Source organism: Centrocercus urophasianus, unplaced genomic scaffold (assembly GCF_019232065.1).
Source record: "Centrocercus urophasianus isolate 14NV4802_14NV808 unplaced genomic scaffold, USGS_Curo_1.0 seq_14, whole genome shotgun sequence".
Taxonomy (NCBI): domain Eukaryota; kingdom Metazoa; phylum Chordata; class Aves; order Galliformes; family Phasianidae; genus Centrocercus; species Centrocercus urophasianus.
In genome coordinates this window covers 45,426,663-45,441,827 of record NW_024884586.1, presented here as the reverse complement: position 1 = coordinate 45,441,827, position 15,165 = coordinate 45,426,663, and the positions used below count along the sequence as shown (strand labels likewise).

The 15,165-nt window shown below is 41.9% G+C and overlaps 1 protein-coding gene across 1 annotated transcript in view; it reads left to right on the top strand.

Annotated features, from left to right (window-relative positions):
* Positions 1 to 2,749: 2,749 nt before the first annotated feature.
* Positions 2,750 to 15,165, top strand: part of NUDT14 (nudix hydrolase 14) — a 50,467-nt gene continuing 38,051 nt past the window's right edge. Inside the window, exon 1 of the mRNA XM_042814304.1 lies at positions 2,750 to 2,873. Within this exon, the coding sequence (XP_042670238.1) occupies positions 2,793 to 2,873 (81 nt within the window). The 5' untranslated portion in view covers positions 2,750 to 2,792. The remainder of the gene's footprint in view (positions 2,874 to 15,165) is intronic.

Sequence of the window (15,165 nt, the reverse complement as noted above, 5' to 3'; positions counted from 1 at the left end):
TCCAACTCCCCGGCAATGAACAGGGGCATGCACAGCTAGATCAGGTTGCCCAGGTCCTGATCCAGCCTTGCCTTCGAAGTCTCCGAAAAGACATAACACAGAAATCCTTTTTGAGGAAGAAAAAGCAATAGACGTGCTGCCATGAAAGGCAACCTGTTATTCTGACGCCTTCTTGTTTTTTGGAAGTCAAATTAACAGTAACACTTAGGAAGGAAGATGTGATGGAACAAGGCAATTGGTTTTGGAAGCATATTATTTGTATCTATTTCAATTAGGAGTGTAGTGGTAAAAATGGATAGTGATCTGCAAAGAAACTGCGATAGCAAAGAGTCATCCGGGGTGTAAGAAGTGTGGGAACTGATGATCTAGTGACAATATCACATAAATGAAAACGTTATTTATGGAGAATTGCTAATTGAAACCAAAGGACTTTGCAAGCAGTTAAACATCTGCCTAAGCTTAAATATCAGAACCATCTCTGTAAGTAATAGACACAAACACAGCACTTGATTACCTTGGAATTATGAATGCCCATTTTCACATTTCAGGAGGAATGAAACCACCTTAAAATAGGAACTGCTTTGAAACAGGAACAGACATGTGGACATGTCTAGTAACACACAACATGGTACAGAGATCTGCAAGCTGATAGTGAGCTGGAGTAATAAATCCATATGGGGCAGCACTGAGCAAATGCCTCCCAATGTTCTCTGGAATCAAGTTACTCCAGCAAAAGTGGTGAGGACATGGTGGGCACGTCTGCTCTGGTGGAACTTTGTGTGCACTGTGTGAACAGAGCTCTCCTGACCCCAGAGCCAAGCTGCCAAGTAGCATCTCTGCTTTTGCTGGGTGTAGTGAAGTGAGTGCAGTTACATCCAAGTCACAGTCACTGTGCTGCAGGCAAGCTACAAAAGTAGTGCAAGGAAACAAGAAAGCAGAAGTACACCTCACTCACTCAACAGTAAGTTATTCCCCTTTGTCCATGGGAGCAGGTGGGAGCAGAGGGACATTTCCTTCCCAGGATTGTTCTTGGTCTTGCTGCAAGCAGTATCTAGACATTAATTGTAACAAAATTCCTATCCAGCTGCTCAATACCAGTTTCACCACAGGGCATATTTTCCTATTTATTCTCTCACTCAGATCTCACCTGTAGCACTAAGCTAGCTCCTCAAACTTACTGTTATGTCCTTAGTTCAGCTGCCTGCTCACAACACCATCTGATACAGAAGTCTACTTCCAATTACAACTGCAGGTACATTAGCAAGACCAGGTCTGTGACACGGGCAACCCCAAAAGCTTCCCACCTAAGAATAAGAATGGAATATGCAATTCATCACATGCTATGACACGTTCCCAAAAACATACGCACACTCAAAACCTCAAAGTAGTGTCAGAATGTTTATTGAAGAGGGCAATCTAACTGGCTGAGCCGACCTGGTACCCGGTAACTTTTAACATAAGCAAACAGAGATACTGTAAACTTGCTGTGCACGGAAACTGTGTTTATACTTAAGTTGGTCTTGGAAGACTTAAAATAATTTAATAGCAAAATATAGCTTAAGTTCCCAGGAGCTCTGAATGACCTCAAGATCACTGTGAGAAAAACAGAAATACGGGGATACATCCAGCGATGCAAACAGTCACACCAATACTTCCAAATAGTCAGCTAATAAAATACGTTCAGCTGCCTACTTGTCATGAAAGTTTTACAAATATTTCTCTTAAAAGACACTACTTTTTGGTTCCACAAAACACACAATTTTGTCACTTGCATTATCAGAGCTGACAACAGGCGTTCTGCAATGTGAGCGCTGGCCTCACTTCTCACTGAGCTCTGTAATTGCTAGCTATCTTTTTTTTAGCCATATTGTTAAGACTCTCACCACCACATTAAGGGATAATAAGCTTATTAATGATGCAGGGGGAGAGATTAGAAAACAAAACAAAAAAAAAAGGGGATGGGAAGAATAGCAGGTTATTCTCAGCGTAGTCCATATATCATAAAATAATTTGATTTTTATGGAAAATAAAGCAGTCATACGCTGGAAAGGAGGTGATGGGGTCACCACCCCGGAGGTGTTCAAGAACTGTGGAGGTGTAGCACTGAGTGACACAGCAGTGGGCATGGGTGGGGTGGGATAGGGTTGGACTGGATGATCTTAGCGGTCTTTTCCAACCTTAATGATTCTACGAGCCACCCCTGGCGCAACTTGATGTCATTACCTGTCATCCTCTCAGTTACCTGGGAAAAGGGGCTGACTCTCACCTCACTACACTCCTTTCACAGAGCTGCACAGAGCCATCAGGTCTCTCCCGAGCAAGGCACGCAGGCAGATGGGACCATCCTTTAACACCCAGGTCCTCATCTGGCAGAGCTGAACACGCAGCCAGGATCAGGATGAAATTCAGACAAAACTCAGCACTGACTTCACATCTCTGGTTTCAGCTTAGAGCTGGAGCACAGCACTGACGTTCACGTGTAGAAACAGCTGACAGCAAACGTTCGCCTTCGAGAAAGCAGCCTCACACACAGGTGTTTCTGGACAGGGTAAACCTACGGAGGCCCCTTCGTGCCGCTGCCTCGCTCCCTTTTGGGGGAGAAAGCCGGCATTTCAGCCCCTCTCAGAGAAGGCAGGCGCCGCGTCCCTGCGTCACAGCTGCTGAACGAACGGAGCTGCGGCCCCAGGCTGTGCCCGCACCCAGGCCCTGCCTCGCCCGGCCCGCAGCGGCTGCGCGCGCCTCTGCCCTTCCTCCTCTTCCTCTTCCTCCTGGCGGCTGCCGCCCTCAGCGGGATGGACGCCATTGAGGAGCTGGCGCTCCAACCCTGCACGTCCTCTCTCTACCTGCGGCCTTTCCGCCTCACCTACCGGCAGGTGAGCGAGCGAGGGAGGGAGCGAATACCGGCTAGCGGCTCGCCCGCCCAGCGTCTTCCCCCACGTCCCTCCGCCCCTTCCCTCCGTCGAAGCCGGCAGCTGACGAAAGGGGCGGGAGGCCGCGGGGAAGGGCAGGCGGGCGGCGGGTCCCTCCGCTGTCCCGCACCCCTCCCAGCGCCGCGCCCGCCATCTTGCCGGCGTCGCAGTGCAAGGGAGGTTGCGCGGGGCTCGGCTTGCAGCCGAGCTGGTTTCTTTTCAGTGTTGTTTTATATTTTTATATGTGGTTTCCCTAAAGAATCACAGAATCAGAGATGTTGGAAGAGACTTCTGGGGATCATCTAGCCCAGCCTTTACTAAGGCAGGTTCCCCACAGCAGGTTACTCTGCTCATTGGTTGGGATAATTAAATTGATTTGCAAAGAGTTGTAAGCTTGACACTGAATTAGTTATTTCTCTTTAGGATATTGGAAGGAAACTTGAAGAATGTTCTTTCATACTCTGAATTTTTGCTGGGTTAATGTGTAAATAGCACTTAGCTGTTTTATTTTCATTTCTGATTCATGTTGTATTTACTTAGAAAATGGGATTCAATTAAAATGTATGAAACTATTACAAAATTACATTTAATTGAGTACAAGTGCCTCAGACGGGTTTCTCAACGCATGTTGAGAAACAGCGTGTTTGTTCACATGCTGCGGTTTGAGAAGGGATGGCACTGCCACCAAAAGAAGTACACTTGCGTTTTCTGCTGTCCTGCTGCTTCACTTTCTCTCTCCTCCTTTTACAAGGCTCTGTGCAGCTGGGTCAGGGATCTGCTCCAAGTCAGGCCTAATTGGTCAAAAAGGAAATAATTTTTGACCTCAACCAGGTCTTTGATTCAAGTGTTTATGCTAGCAAAGGAGAGGTGATAATCTGGTGGTTAGGGATGGATGTTTGGGGGCTGATTGAGGGTAGAGATTGTTTCTGTTGGCCTCAGCACTATCCTAAAATGAAGGTGGATGATGAGGGTTTATATGGTGTTTGTACAAAATCTAGCTTGGACCCAGCCTCCTAAGAGCATATGCTGAACAACGCGCAGCTGCCCGCACCTGACCTGGGAGACATGCCCTAAGTTTATTAAAAGCACACTTTTTCATGTAAAAACTGACTTACTAACCAAAGAAAAATGCTGGATATTTTTAGTCATTTGACTAATTGTTTAAAAGGTGTTTAGGCCTGCTGAAAACCTCAGGAAATGCGTAAACACTTAAGTGTCTAAAATCTGAAAAGTCTTTTTGAACAAGTGGAATCATCTAAATGAAGAAAGTTTAAATAATAGCATTTGTTACACTAGGAAAACTGAAACTGTTTGCATACTTAGTTAATGAAATGCATGGGATCTCGCTGTAATTGGAAGACTTGAAGTGGTCTTTCAGATATTGTTTCACAAAATGTGATGTGTCCTCTAAAATTCATTGTAGTCTGAAGAAGATTTAGAAGGTGCATATTTTTATGTTTGTTTAATTCTGTTGAAGGATACTTTTGTCCTTACAGATTGTCATTTTGTGGATGCCCCAGCCCTGGAGGCGTTTAAGGCCAGGCTGGATGTGGCTCTGGGCAGCCTGGTCTAGCGGTTAGTGACACTGCCCATAGCAGGGGGGTAGAAATCAGATGGTCTTTGAGGTCCTTTTTGAGGTCCTTTTCAACCCAGGCCATTCTATGATTCTGTGATTTTAAAGTCCATTAAGAATTGTTACAAACAATATGTCACTTTATTTCCAAACATCCAAGAACAATTAAGCCATGGATTGTTACATACTTTGTCTACAAATTGCACTACTTACGTGGAGATAATTTTTGATCCCATCACTATGGCTAAAACAATGAGCTCTTCAGCGGTTAAATATAAATTTAGATACGGATGATTTGTATCACAGTTTATCCTCCAAGTCTGTTTATATCCATTAAACGTGCATCCCGCTGAGCTGTAAACTACCATTGCTGCAGTGAGTTTGCAGACTGCCAGAAATGTGCAGGATACCAGAAGGTGATCCATAGGGGGGTTAAATAAAAAATGAGGGGATGAGGTGAGGGGGTAAGGCTGTTAGCTTCTATCGGTTACCAATGCTGAAGGTGATTGTGTCAAACCTCATCAAGTGGAACCAAAGACTTGGAAGGCTTCTGTATGTGCAGAGCGCTCGTGAGCAGCAGGCAGAACCATAGGCCAGAAGATTGGGTATTTCATCCAGCTCAGTGTTTTGCTGAGTATCGGGGTGCTCAGACAAGGATCTGTGGACGCATGCAGGAACAGAGTTGTGTGTACTTTGAATCAAGTCTGGTGGTTCCTTTCATGTTAAACACAGCTTGTTAGGTTTGTGCTCAGGTCTTAAGTTTGCCTGTGTTCTGAAAGCTTGGATTTGTTCCATGTTTATATAATGCAAAAGTAGAAACAGAAGCGCAGCGAAGGAGTCATAGAAATCAGCAAACTGTAGGCAGATTTGGATAGGCCCAATGCAGAGGGCTGTCTTTAAAACTGTGATTCAAAATAAAAATCTACGGCGCCTTGGAATGGACTTCACTTTCTAGATGGGATTTTCAGCCTAAACTTTGTCCTCACTCACATACAGGATAGCATCTGGCTGTTATTAGTGTGTATTTGCCCCCATAGTGCAAACTGATTTGTTGTCTAAAGAGGCTCCTTTTTAAAACATATATCACCTACAGAATTTGCTTCTCTACCAGGAACTGCGTGGTAAATCTCTTTTCACTTTTTCCTATTGAAGTCTTTTTTTGCTTTTCATAAATAATTTATTCAAGAGACCAGAGGGATGGCTAATGAGAGATTAACTCTATGCCCAAGGGCTAGGGCATTTCCCTGGGATGTGGTAGAGTCAGGCTGCAAGATCTTGCTTCAATTAATACTGCTTCCCACATCACAGGAGAGTGCTCTCACTGCTGGGAAACACATTTGTGTGTAAATCTTCAGCCCTCTTTTGTGTATGTTAGCCAGGCACCGGCCTCTATGCTAGACAGACAAAAAATAAAAAATAATAATAGAAATAGAGCAGAAAATGAAGGTTACAAAGCCTGCTGAGGCTGAGCAGAGTTGTGAGGATTTGGGGCAGCTTTAGGTACCTAAATGGAAATCTACGTTCTCTGTGTTCTTAATAACAGTTGCATGGGATTTCAGTTGTTCTTAATGTTAGGTTTGGACTGTAATATAGGGTTTTGACAGGCAGAGCTCTGGCGAATCTTCCTGTAGTAATATGTTAGTGCATGCATTTGTTTGTCTGCAGTACTGGTAATTACCCTGTGAGAATTAGCAGAAGCAAAAGTATTTTTGCTCCAGCTCTCACTCTGCTGTTCCAGTTCAAACCTACCTTTGTTAGCCTTTTAACTAAATTAGCTCCACACAGGAGTGAGTGACTTGGCATGTTCTTTTTGGTGACCTCTGAGCTGGGAAGTGTCCTTCCATGGCAGGCAGAGCATGAGAAGCGTTTAGATGGAGGAGTAACAGCTTGAGCACCTATGGGAACTTTTGCCCAGAGCTCACATGAAAAGGTTTTGTGGATCTAGCCCAGACTTCTGTAGCTTTGTTTTTGAAGGTTGTTCTGGCAAGGGAGTTCTTGCCACGGTTTCCTTGCATTGTATAAACATATGCATTCATTCTGCCCAGGAACTTTAAGAAGTTTGTTACTAGACTAATTTCAACTGTCATTAATTTTCCTAGTATGCATGTGAGTGAGGCTGTATTCCAAAACTGTGGAATGGTGAATGGGCATCTATTTCCCTTATGTGGGATAAACCTGAAAAACTGTGCATCTCAATTTCAGGATATGATCAGTCATGGTAAGCTGGAACTCTTTGCTCTTCTGTGAGCTTCACATCCCTTCCACAGTTCAGAGTAGTTTTGCTCGTGGTTCCTCCCGATTTAGTGTTTAAAATAGTTTATTTTGAAATTAGGTATGTGAAAAATGCTCCTCTTAATTGAATTTTAAGGTGTGATGCTTTCATTCTGTGTTAAGGGAATTAAATTATAATCTCTTGAAGTTTTACAGTCTTTCTAAAGTAGTTTTCAATACTACTGTGGATTTTAATACACGATGAACTTTATAATGGATGGAAAACATACCTCAGGGGTAGCATAGAATTCACTAATGAATAGGGTATTTCTTATTTCTAATCTTAGGTTTGGTATTGCTTTCTTTTGGGGCTATGAGCTACCACTGCTTCTGTGTCTTTACAATTTAACTGCCTCAGAGATGTCAAGAAGATTAAGACCCTGATTCTGTGATAAGCTGTGTGCATGCCGAGCAGAAGCTAGGCCTGTATCATTTATGTCATGCAAACTTTGAAGATGAAAAGAGCAAAGCTGTGCAGTGTTAAAATAATAATAACAATCTGATTTTACATTAAAAAAAAATGGTTTATATGGTAATAGCAACATGAATGTGCCCAGCTGCCTGAAATATTCTCTGGAACTTCCGTCTGCTTCTTTATAAACATAAAACATTCTTTTTGTATTTTGACAGTTAAAAATGATGCTGTTGAGGGAGTAAACAGATTTTTAAGTTACCTGTTCAAACAAGTAAGTCTTCTCTTGAATCTTCAGAAGGCTCCAAGCAGTAGGAAATATGCTACTTGGTAATACATTTATTTTGCACTTCATTTTTTTTCTTAAAAATGGTGCAATAAAAGGGGATGCTGTTTTCACTGCAAAATTTGTTTCATTTTCTTCAGTTTGACTAGTCTGTTATGTCAGTCCATAACATCAATCTTAAAAGCAGGCTTGCTGCTGCTAGTTGAGGAAGTCTCTGAGATGCAAATTGCAGAAAGCTGGGAATGTGTTAACACTATATTCTTCTTCAGGCATCTGGGATCCTGGATGAGATAGATTTTTGATCTGCTGTTGCTGTGTTGACTGGGAAATTATGGCTGAAGTGCAACATGATTCTTTTGTATGGGTGGAAGAATGGAAGCGTGAAAGTTTCACAAGAACAATGTTAGGGAGTTAAGCATGGAGGGAACAGTTTCCTTTGGAAGGAGCAGTATTCTTTGTAAGTAGAGCACAGGTTTAAGAAAAGAAATGACAGAATCTAGGTGTATCTGCTTCTGAGTCAGCTATACAGCCTTGAATTGAGTTCTGGAAATATGCAAGATATATTTATATGAGATATTTATGAATTACCACAGCAGGAAATGAGAAGCATTACTAAATAAGAGCAGGAGTTGAAAAGAAAACAAGTTCTGATTTTTGTTTCAGTGAACGTTAAGCTGTGTAAGTCTGAATGCCTTTATCCAGCGTACTTTCAGAAGAGAATATGGAGTTGTTTGAAGTAAACACATGAAAATTAATTGGCAGCAACAAAACTTCACATTTTTAGGTCAGTCAGATGGTGAGTCAGTAAACTTACGACAACAAATGTCATTCACTGCAAAGAAGACTGTATTGTGCATCATCTGTAGCATCCTTGCAGTGGGCTGAAATGTGCCTACTCTTAGGTAGCATTAAAATAGACTAGGCTACTTCATTTGGAAGGGACTTAGGAAGACCATGATGTCCAACTGCTATGAGATTAATATGTCAGTAATGTCATTGCTAGCTACACAGCTTGGTTGACTTTGGAATATCTATGAAGTTGAGACCAAGCATTAGGAGGAAATACGTGTGTTGTCTTTCCTTAAGCCAGTACTTTGCAGGTTCTCGTGCACTGTTCTGTGAGGCTGTTGGACTACCTGCAGACGGTCCACCAGCTGCCTAGGAGAACCAGGCTATTTAGCAGAAGGTTTTAATGTTCCCAAAGGTCTGCAGCTTCCGTGGAAGACGTTTCCAGGTCTGGAGGTAAAGAGGCTGCAAACCATTGCCTTTGACAGCACTACGCCAGTAGCCTCATCTGTGAGGGCTTGTCTACACAGGACTTTCCTGATTGACTCCAAGTCTCATTCTACAACAAAGAGTCTGATGCTGTTTATGTTAAACCACTTTCAAAGTACCACTGCACTTTGAATTCATACCCTACCTTAATCCACGCTAACTTTCCCGTTCATGCCCTAAGGGAGCAGTAAACTCAGCAGAATGACTTTGTCCACACAGGGGCTTAATGGAGTTTAACTAGCAGAATTCAGGTTCATCAAGGTACTTACTGCAGATGCGTTTTCTTGATGTCCTGCTATAGGCGAGCCATAAGAATGAAGGTGGTTTAGTTCCATGTGATTGAACCATGTTATGAAAGCCATCATCAAGATTTTTACTTATTTATTTATTTTTTTACTGGAGTGTAAAGTGGCTTTTTTGACTCGTTTGGTACTGTCTCCTTTGTAGTAATTGCAGTTAGATCTGAGAAATAAAATAGTGTTTGTGTACTTCAACAACAAAATGCTGTATTTATCTTTCAGTTTGGATCAAAATACATATGTTTGCTTAAATAGCAGATACTTCTTTTTCCCAGCACAAAAAATCTGTCATCTGAGTCATTACTTCAGCTATGACATTATGTGTATTCTGTATGTTTTAAGCAGATGAACGCTGTAACATTTTGAGTGTTTACAGCAAATCTGAGTATTATGGAAATGAGACCTTCTCTGTCAGTGGGAATATTCTCTAAAATGTCAAGTTTTGATGGTCTGTATGGGATGAAAATATGCCTTCTGATATTCCTGAAAATACAAGTGCATTTTCAATAACTATTTTACCTCAACTCCTGCTGTATTTAAAACACATTTGTATCTTCATTTTAGCTTACAGAAGATCAGCTCCTGTGCTTTGAAAACTCTTACTATAAGCTCAGGCTGCACGAATACGCTTTATGTAGCAGGCGTATGAAGTTTGCTGCCTCTCTGCCTTGCACTGGGATTCCTTCTTCTCCGTAACTTCGTCACAGGTTTTTGCATCTCAGAACTCAGCTTCTCGGCGCTGTCCCCCAGACATCAATCAAAGGCTTGTTAGCACAGTAATGCTAAAGTTTACTGAAGTTTAAACAAAGTAAAGCTCAGTTTTTCTTAGTGGTCAGCTCATGTCATACTAAAGCCGCGATCGCAGTTCAAAACAGCATTAATTATTTGTTTCACGTCGTGGTTGCTGTGTCAAAATCCTTTAAATACCACATGGAGCTGAGAGGGAATCTTAGGGCCTGTGACAGAGCAGCTGGTCTGGACATGGGCTGATGCCCCGGTTGACAGGTTGTTGGATTAGAAAGAATATCAAAGGCAGTGAGCAAGATTAGGGATAAGTGAACATCTGACAGCAGTTTGCAGCAGGGGAGAACAGATGATAAACAATGGGAGCGGGGCATGTGGGGGGGGAGAGGTGAGAAGGCCATGGGAAAAGTGTGGCGGCAATCACTGAAGCTCCAGGTTGCTGAGCCTCATGAATGGGACAGGAAATGGGATTTGCTGGGACAGATGTGCTGAGTGGTGATGAATACATTATAGGGAAATGAGGCTAAACTCCTCAAGGTGAGGGATGTGCTTTCTCTGAAAATACAAAATATGGGAAAAGTAGAATTTGTCCTCCTGGAGAAGTAATCATGGATACTTCAAAACTAATGTGGAAAGAGCAATGCTAGTGGCAACTTTAATTAAATGGTGATTCTGTAGTGTGACAAGCTCTAGGTTGTGTATTGCTGGCATAACAATGCTATAGCAATACTACACGTATAGTATTGCAAGTGTTTATTTTAAACCTAAAATTGCCAGAATGATTGAGTAGCTTGAGCAATAGAACAGCCTGAACAGAAGCTCTGAGTGCAGAACGCTCAGATGCCTATTCTGTATCTGGCATGCATTATACAGCACTCACATAACATATGTTTGATCCTGCCACCGTTGAAAGAGATGTGCTGGGGATCTTGTGAGGTCCTTCCAGCCCTACATTTTTCTAATTTGGTAAATTATTGCATGCTTGTAGGAAATTATACATAACTGTTACTGCTGCTCAGAATATTGCTTCTGTACTTAGTGAACTTCTTTGTTTTCAGGTCTTGCTGGATCTTTTTCCTATATTTATGATACAATTATCTCAGAAAGCCAACAGAGACTTTCTGTGTGTGTTTACTGATAGGGCTCTGTGCCAGTTCACAGACTTAGAATTTCTCCAGTGATTTTTTTTTTTGTTTCATTTTTTATTTTGATTTTTGAAGTAAAAAAAAAAAGCTTTTCGAAAAAAGCATCTCACTTCAGTGGTTGCACAGTGTGCTACTTTAGCAGGAGGAGAGGCAAAAAGTATGCTTGTTGATGTTCATCTCAGACATGAAAGAGGTTATTTCATAATGTATTCTTATACAGAAGAGGGAGTAGGAGCTTGCCAAAATAAAGTAGCAACACAAATTGTGAGAGCCAGCAACTGTGAAACATAAAGCTCAGTGTTATAAGGACAAGAGGTGACTGAGCCATAATGGCACTGCCCACCATCTGCCTTCTTGACCTCAGATCTCTCCCACATGCTGCCTCTGTCCCAAAGATGAGGATATATGTGTCTGGCCTCCTTCAGTCCCTGTTTGCTCATAAGCCATGTGTACTGTAAAGTAGCTTAATTTTTAAAAGAACAGGGACCTGTAACTAGAGTCTGGGATGAGTGGTTTTGTCCCAAAGCCTGACTTAATTAAAGTAGAGATGCCCCATATAGCGTTTTGACTACAGTGGTGTCCCTCGAGTGCAGCAATTGTGATACAAGTAGAGTGCTGAACTTCTCAGGTCCAGAAGTTTCCCCCAAATGAGTGATCAACAAAGGTTGTATTCAAGTGGCCATCATAGTGGAGAAATAAAATGTTGGTCTGCGTGGCAAAGCGTAGATCAAACCAGTATGCTCTACTGATTCTGGCTGGCGTAAATACTATCCTAATAGTTCTGTTTTCCATTACACTCTGATTTCTACATTTGCATGGAGCCATCAGCAGACAACTTGGCCATTTGTTACAAGCAGTTCCCATTTTTAAAGAGTGATTAAAGGTAATTTTCCGTTGGCTTGTGCAGTTCTTTAGGTTAAACCTCTTTAGTTTTAAACTGTTCCAGCACCTTTGTCGTTATGAAGCTTTCAGAAATACTGAGCTAAAATACAGAACAGCATGTAAATCACTAATCAATTCAGTTAATCACTCATTAATTTGGTTAATTGAATGTCAGTTATATTTGCTGTTAAGCAACAGGTCCATTTCTCTGTACCAGCACTCCCTTCAGAATAGGTGAGAGTTTAGGAGATGTTTTGGAGTTGCTTCTTGAATCTTTCCATGCGTTACTTCTTTCCCAATGGAAAGACGAGAAGGAGGTGGCTGCTGCTTTTGGAATCGCCTTTCAGTGGAGTCTTTCACAACTGGAAGGTAAAAGCGAAATGAAGAAAGCAGCAGAACCTGGAGCTGGTTGCATCTGTCACTTTGAACTGCGTTGGGGGGGGGTTGGGGAGAAAGGAGAGGATGAAAAGCCCTGAGGATCTTTGTGAGGAGGGTCTGTGAGAAAGTCTTAGGAGAAAAATCTAAAGATTGTTACTAAGCCTTGGCTTCTATTAGCCCCCTGCTGCTGTTCTTCATCAAGTTATTTTAATGGCTTTCAAAGCAAGTGAGTGGAAAATGGTTTCTTGGAACTTTAAGGAGCCTGAACTGAAAACTGTCATTGCTTTATAAGTAAAACACATCAAAGATTGATGGAAGAATTGCTTGTTAAACACATTGAAGATTTGAATTATAAAAAAATGGGAGATATCATAAAAGACACATCAAATCGTCATAACTACCTAAGGTGAAAGTTTAATGGCTTGTCATCTGCTCAGGAACCTCTGTTAAGTATCTCTTTCATAGCTTTTGTGACCCTCTGTGTGTGTGCATGTGTGCAAAATTGCCATGGCTGTTTTTGGGTTTTTTTAAGTTTTTTTTTTTTTTTTCCTGGTGTGGAGGAGAAGCACACACGTATAAAGTTGCAAGTTGCTGAGCTTTCTGGTTTTCATTTCCCCGTGTATAGGGATGTCTTCTGGTATTTTTCAATATCAACTGCTTCAAATCCCTGTATCTTTCTAAGGTAGTTATTATTATTTGTGCTGTAGTGTCTAAAATATGTTGTATGCATTCCCTGTGTGAAAAGTACATTTGTGTATCACGTGGGAATGGCACGAGTGTCTCTTCTGGCCGTCCTCTCACCTGCCTCTCTTTCCCACGTTCCTTTCCCTCCACACAGTGCAGTCCTTCCAGTCAGTAAATGCTGTGTGCTTTTTAGGGTTGTACAGACCAGACCTGCTGTACTGGAGGAAAAGAAGTGAGTGCACATAGAAAGCATGAGACGCAGCAGTCCCACTCCAACTTGGAGCATTACATTTTTGAGCCCAAACCTTCTCCTGGTGTGTCATGCTGCGTATGCTCCAGGTGTGCGTTTAGTAAGCAAAACAAACAGTTGCTTTAAAAGACTAATGAAGCAGCTCAGCAAGCAGCTCAGCAAGCTGATGTGCTATTTGTGGGTCCGTCTTAAAATTTCAGTTTTAATTCATTAGTTCTTTCTGGAAGTAAAACAGCTGCATCTTTTACATAATTTGGACACTAGACCAGATTCTTAATGAAGAAAATTGTTTTTTCCAAGAGTTTGACATGTTTGACTATTGCAGTCACTTGATGTTCTGTATGGAATAGTTGGAAAATGGAGTGCACAAGATTTTTAAATTGGGATTATTGACTATGCAATCAACTGCATAGAATTTGATAATGTTATTTTAGTAATTCGTTTCAACGATTTCAGCTGGTTTTTTAGTTAGCCATAATAACTGGTGTTATTTGTAAAGTTGAAATGTACGTAACATGGTGTTTTGCTGTTTAATGCTCTCAACTGTAAAAGGTTCCAGGCTTTGAAGGGCCAGGTGCTGAGAACCTTAGTATATGCTTCTATAAACTTGTGAAAATCTGACCTTGTTAAACACAACGGTGTATTTTTGCTCCTTATCAATATATTGATGAGGTCAGGGCTCCGTTTGCATTGTTTCTACTTGGTTCTTATTTAGGGCACATGTAAAGCAGTTTGTTTATCATCATCTTTACTTAGAAACTAAGGAGACTGCAGCTGTAGCGATGTGGCCACCAGCTCATTTCTCCTGCAAGATTTGGGCTGCTCTTTCAAATGGCATTTCATAGCAGCGCAGTGTGTACAGCATAAAACTCAATCAATAACTCGTCTGCTTTGTACCACTCCATTCAGTTAAAGAATAATGTGAGAGCATTCGCCTTCCATTCGCTGTAACCAGTCAGTAATCATTGGTACAGAACTGACTGCTACAGTACTTTTCAGGATAGTTCCTCCAGAAACATGGCTGTTTCCATAAGTAGATCCTTATAAAGGTGGGTGGCTGACCTGTCAGCCTGCAGAACCTGTTTTCTTTTCATCCGATTTATCTCCTTGCTTTCTCTTTGATCTGTGTGGAGCTTCACTGCTCTCACATGAACCACCAGAACACGAGACTCCCTGGAGCACCATGATACCCTCCGTAGAGAAGGATTCATTTGTAAAAGTAATAATACGAATGTTGAGATTTAAGTGTAAGAATTATGTTTGGAAGTGGGGAGATGAGGTTTAACCAGCTCCTGAAAACAAGCAATGAGGGAAACTTTCTCACTAAATGGAAAAAATGTTGGAACTCGTTGCTGTTTTTTAATAGAAATAAATCAAAGGAACAACAGGTGAATGGCAGCTGGCATTGTGTCTTTCCTCCACACTGCCTGTAGGTTCTCCTCTAGCCCTTGTGATGGAACAGCGGGTTGTGCCTTGGCAGGGGATTGCTGCAGTGGTACGTTTTGTATGTTCTTTTAGTCCTAAGAATGCACCTTGCTCTTGCAATGGCAGATTTGCAATTGTCTGCAGTATTTGTGGAACCTAATTCTTTGTTCTCAGTCCAGCCCTCCTAAATCTTTGGAGCAAATCTGCAAACTTCGTTCTTTGTCATAAGTTACTCTTACACTTTTGGGTAAGGACTTAGAGCTTGCAGTGTCTTGGTATTCTGTTGAAGGAGCCAGCAAAAATTATATTTATAAAGCTCATGGTATTCGAAGTACTGAGCAGACATGGTAAAAATGCACAGACCTTGTCTATAAAAACACCTGCAGTAAGTGCTAACCTTGAGTTCCAATGGGAATAGAGAGTGTCGGAGGCGTCCCTTCCTACCTCTGCCTCTCCATGGAGACACCACGGTGCTGCACCTGGCTTGGTTCCCAACTTTGTTGGAACTTAAGCTCTCCCGAGTGCTAACCTTGGTTAATCTTGTTAATGCTGGTTCTTTGTTGGCACGTACCAGATTGGTGTGATGCAAGGTGTGCAGCTCACTGAGCTATATTGTTCCTGCACTGATTTGA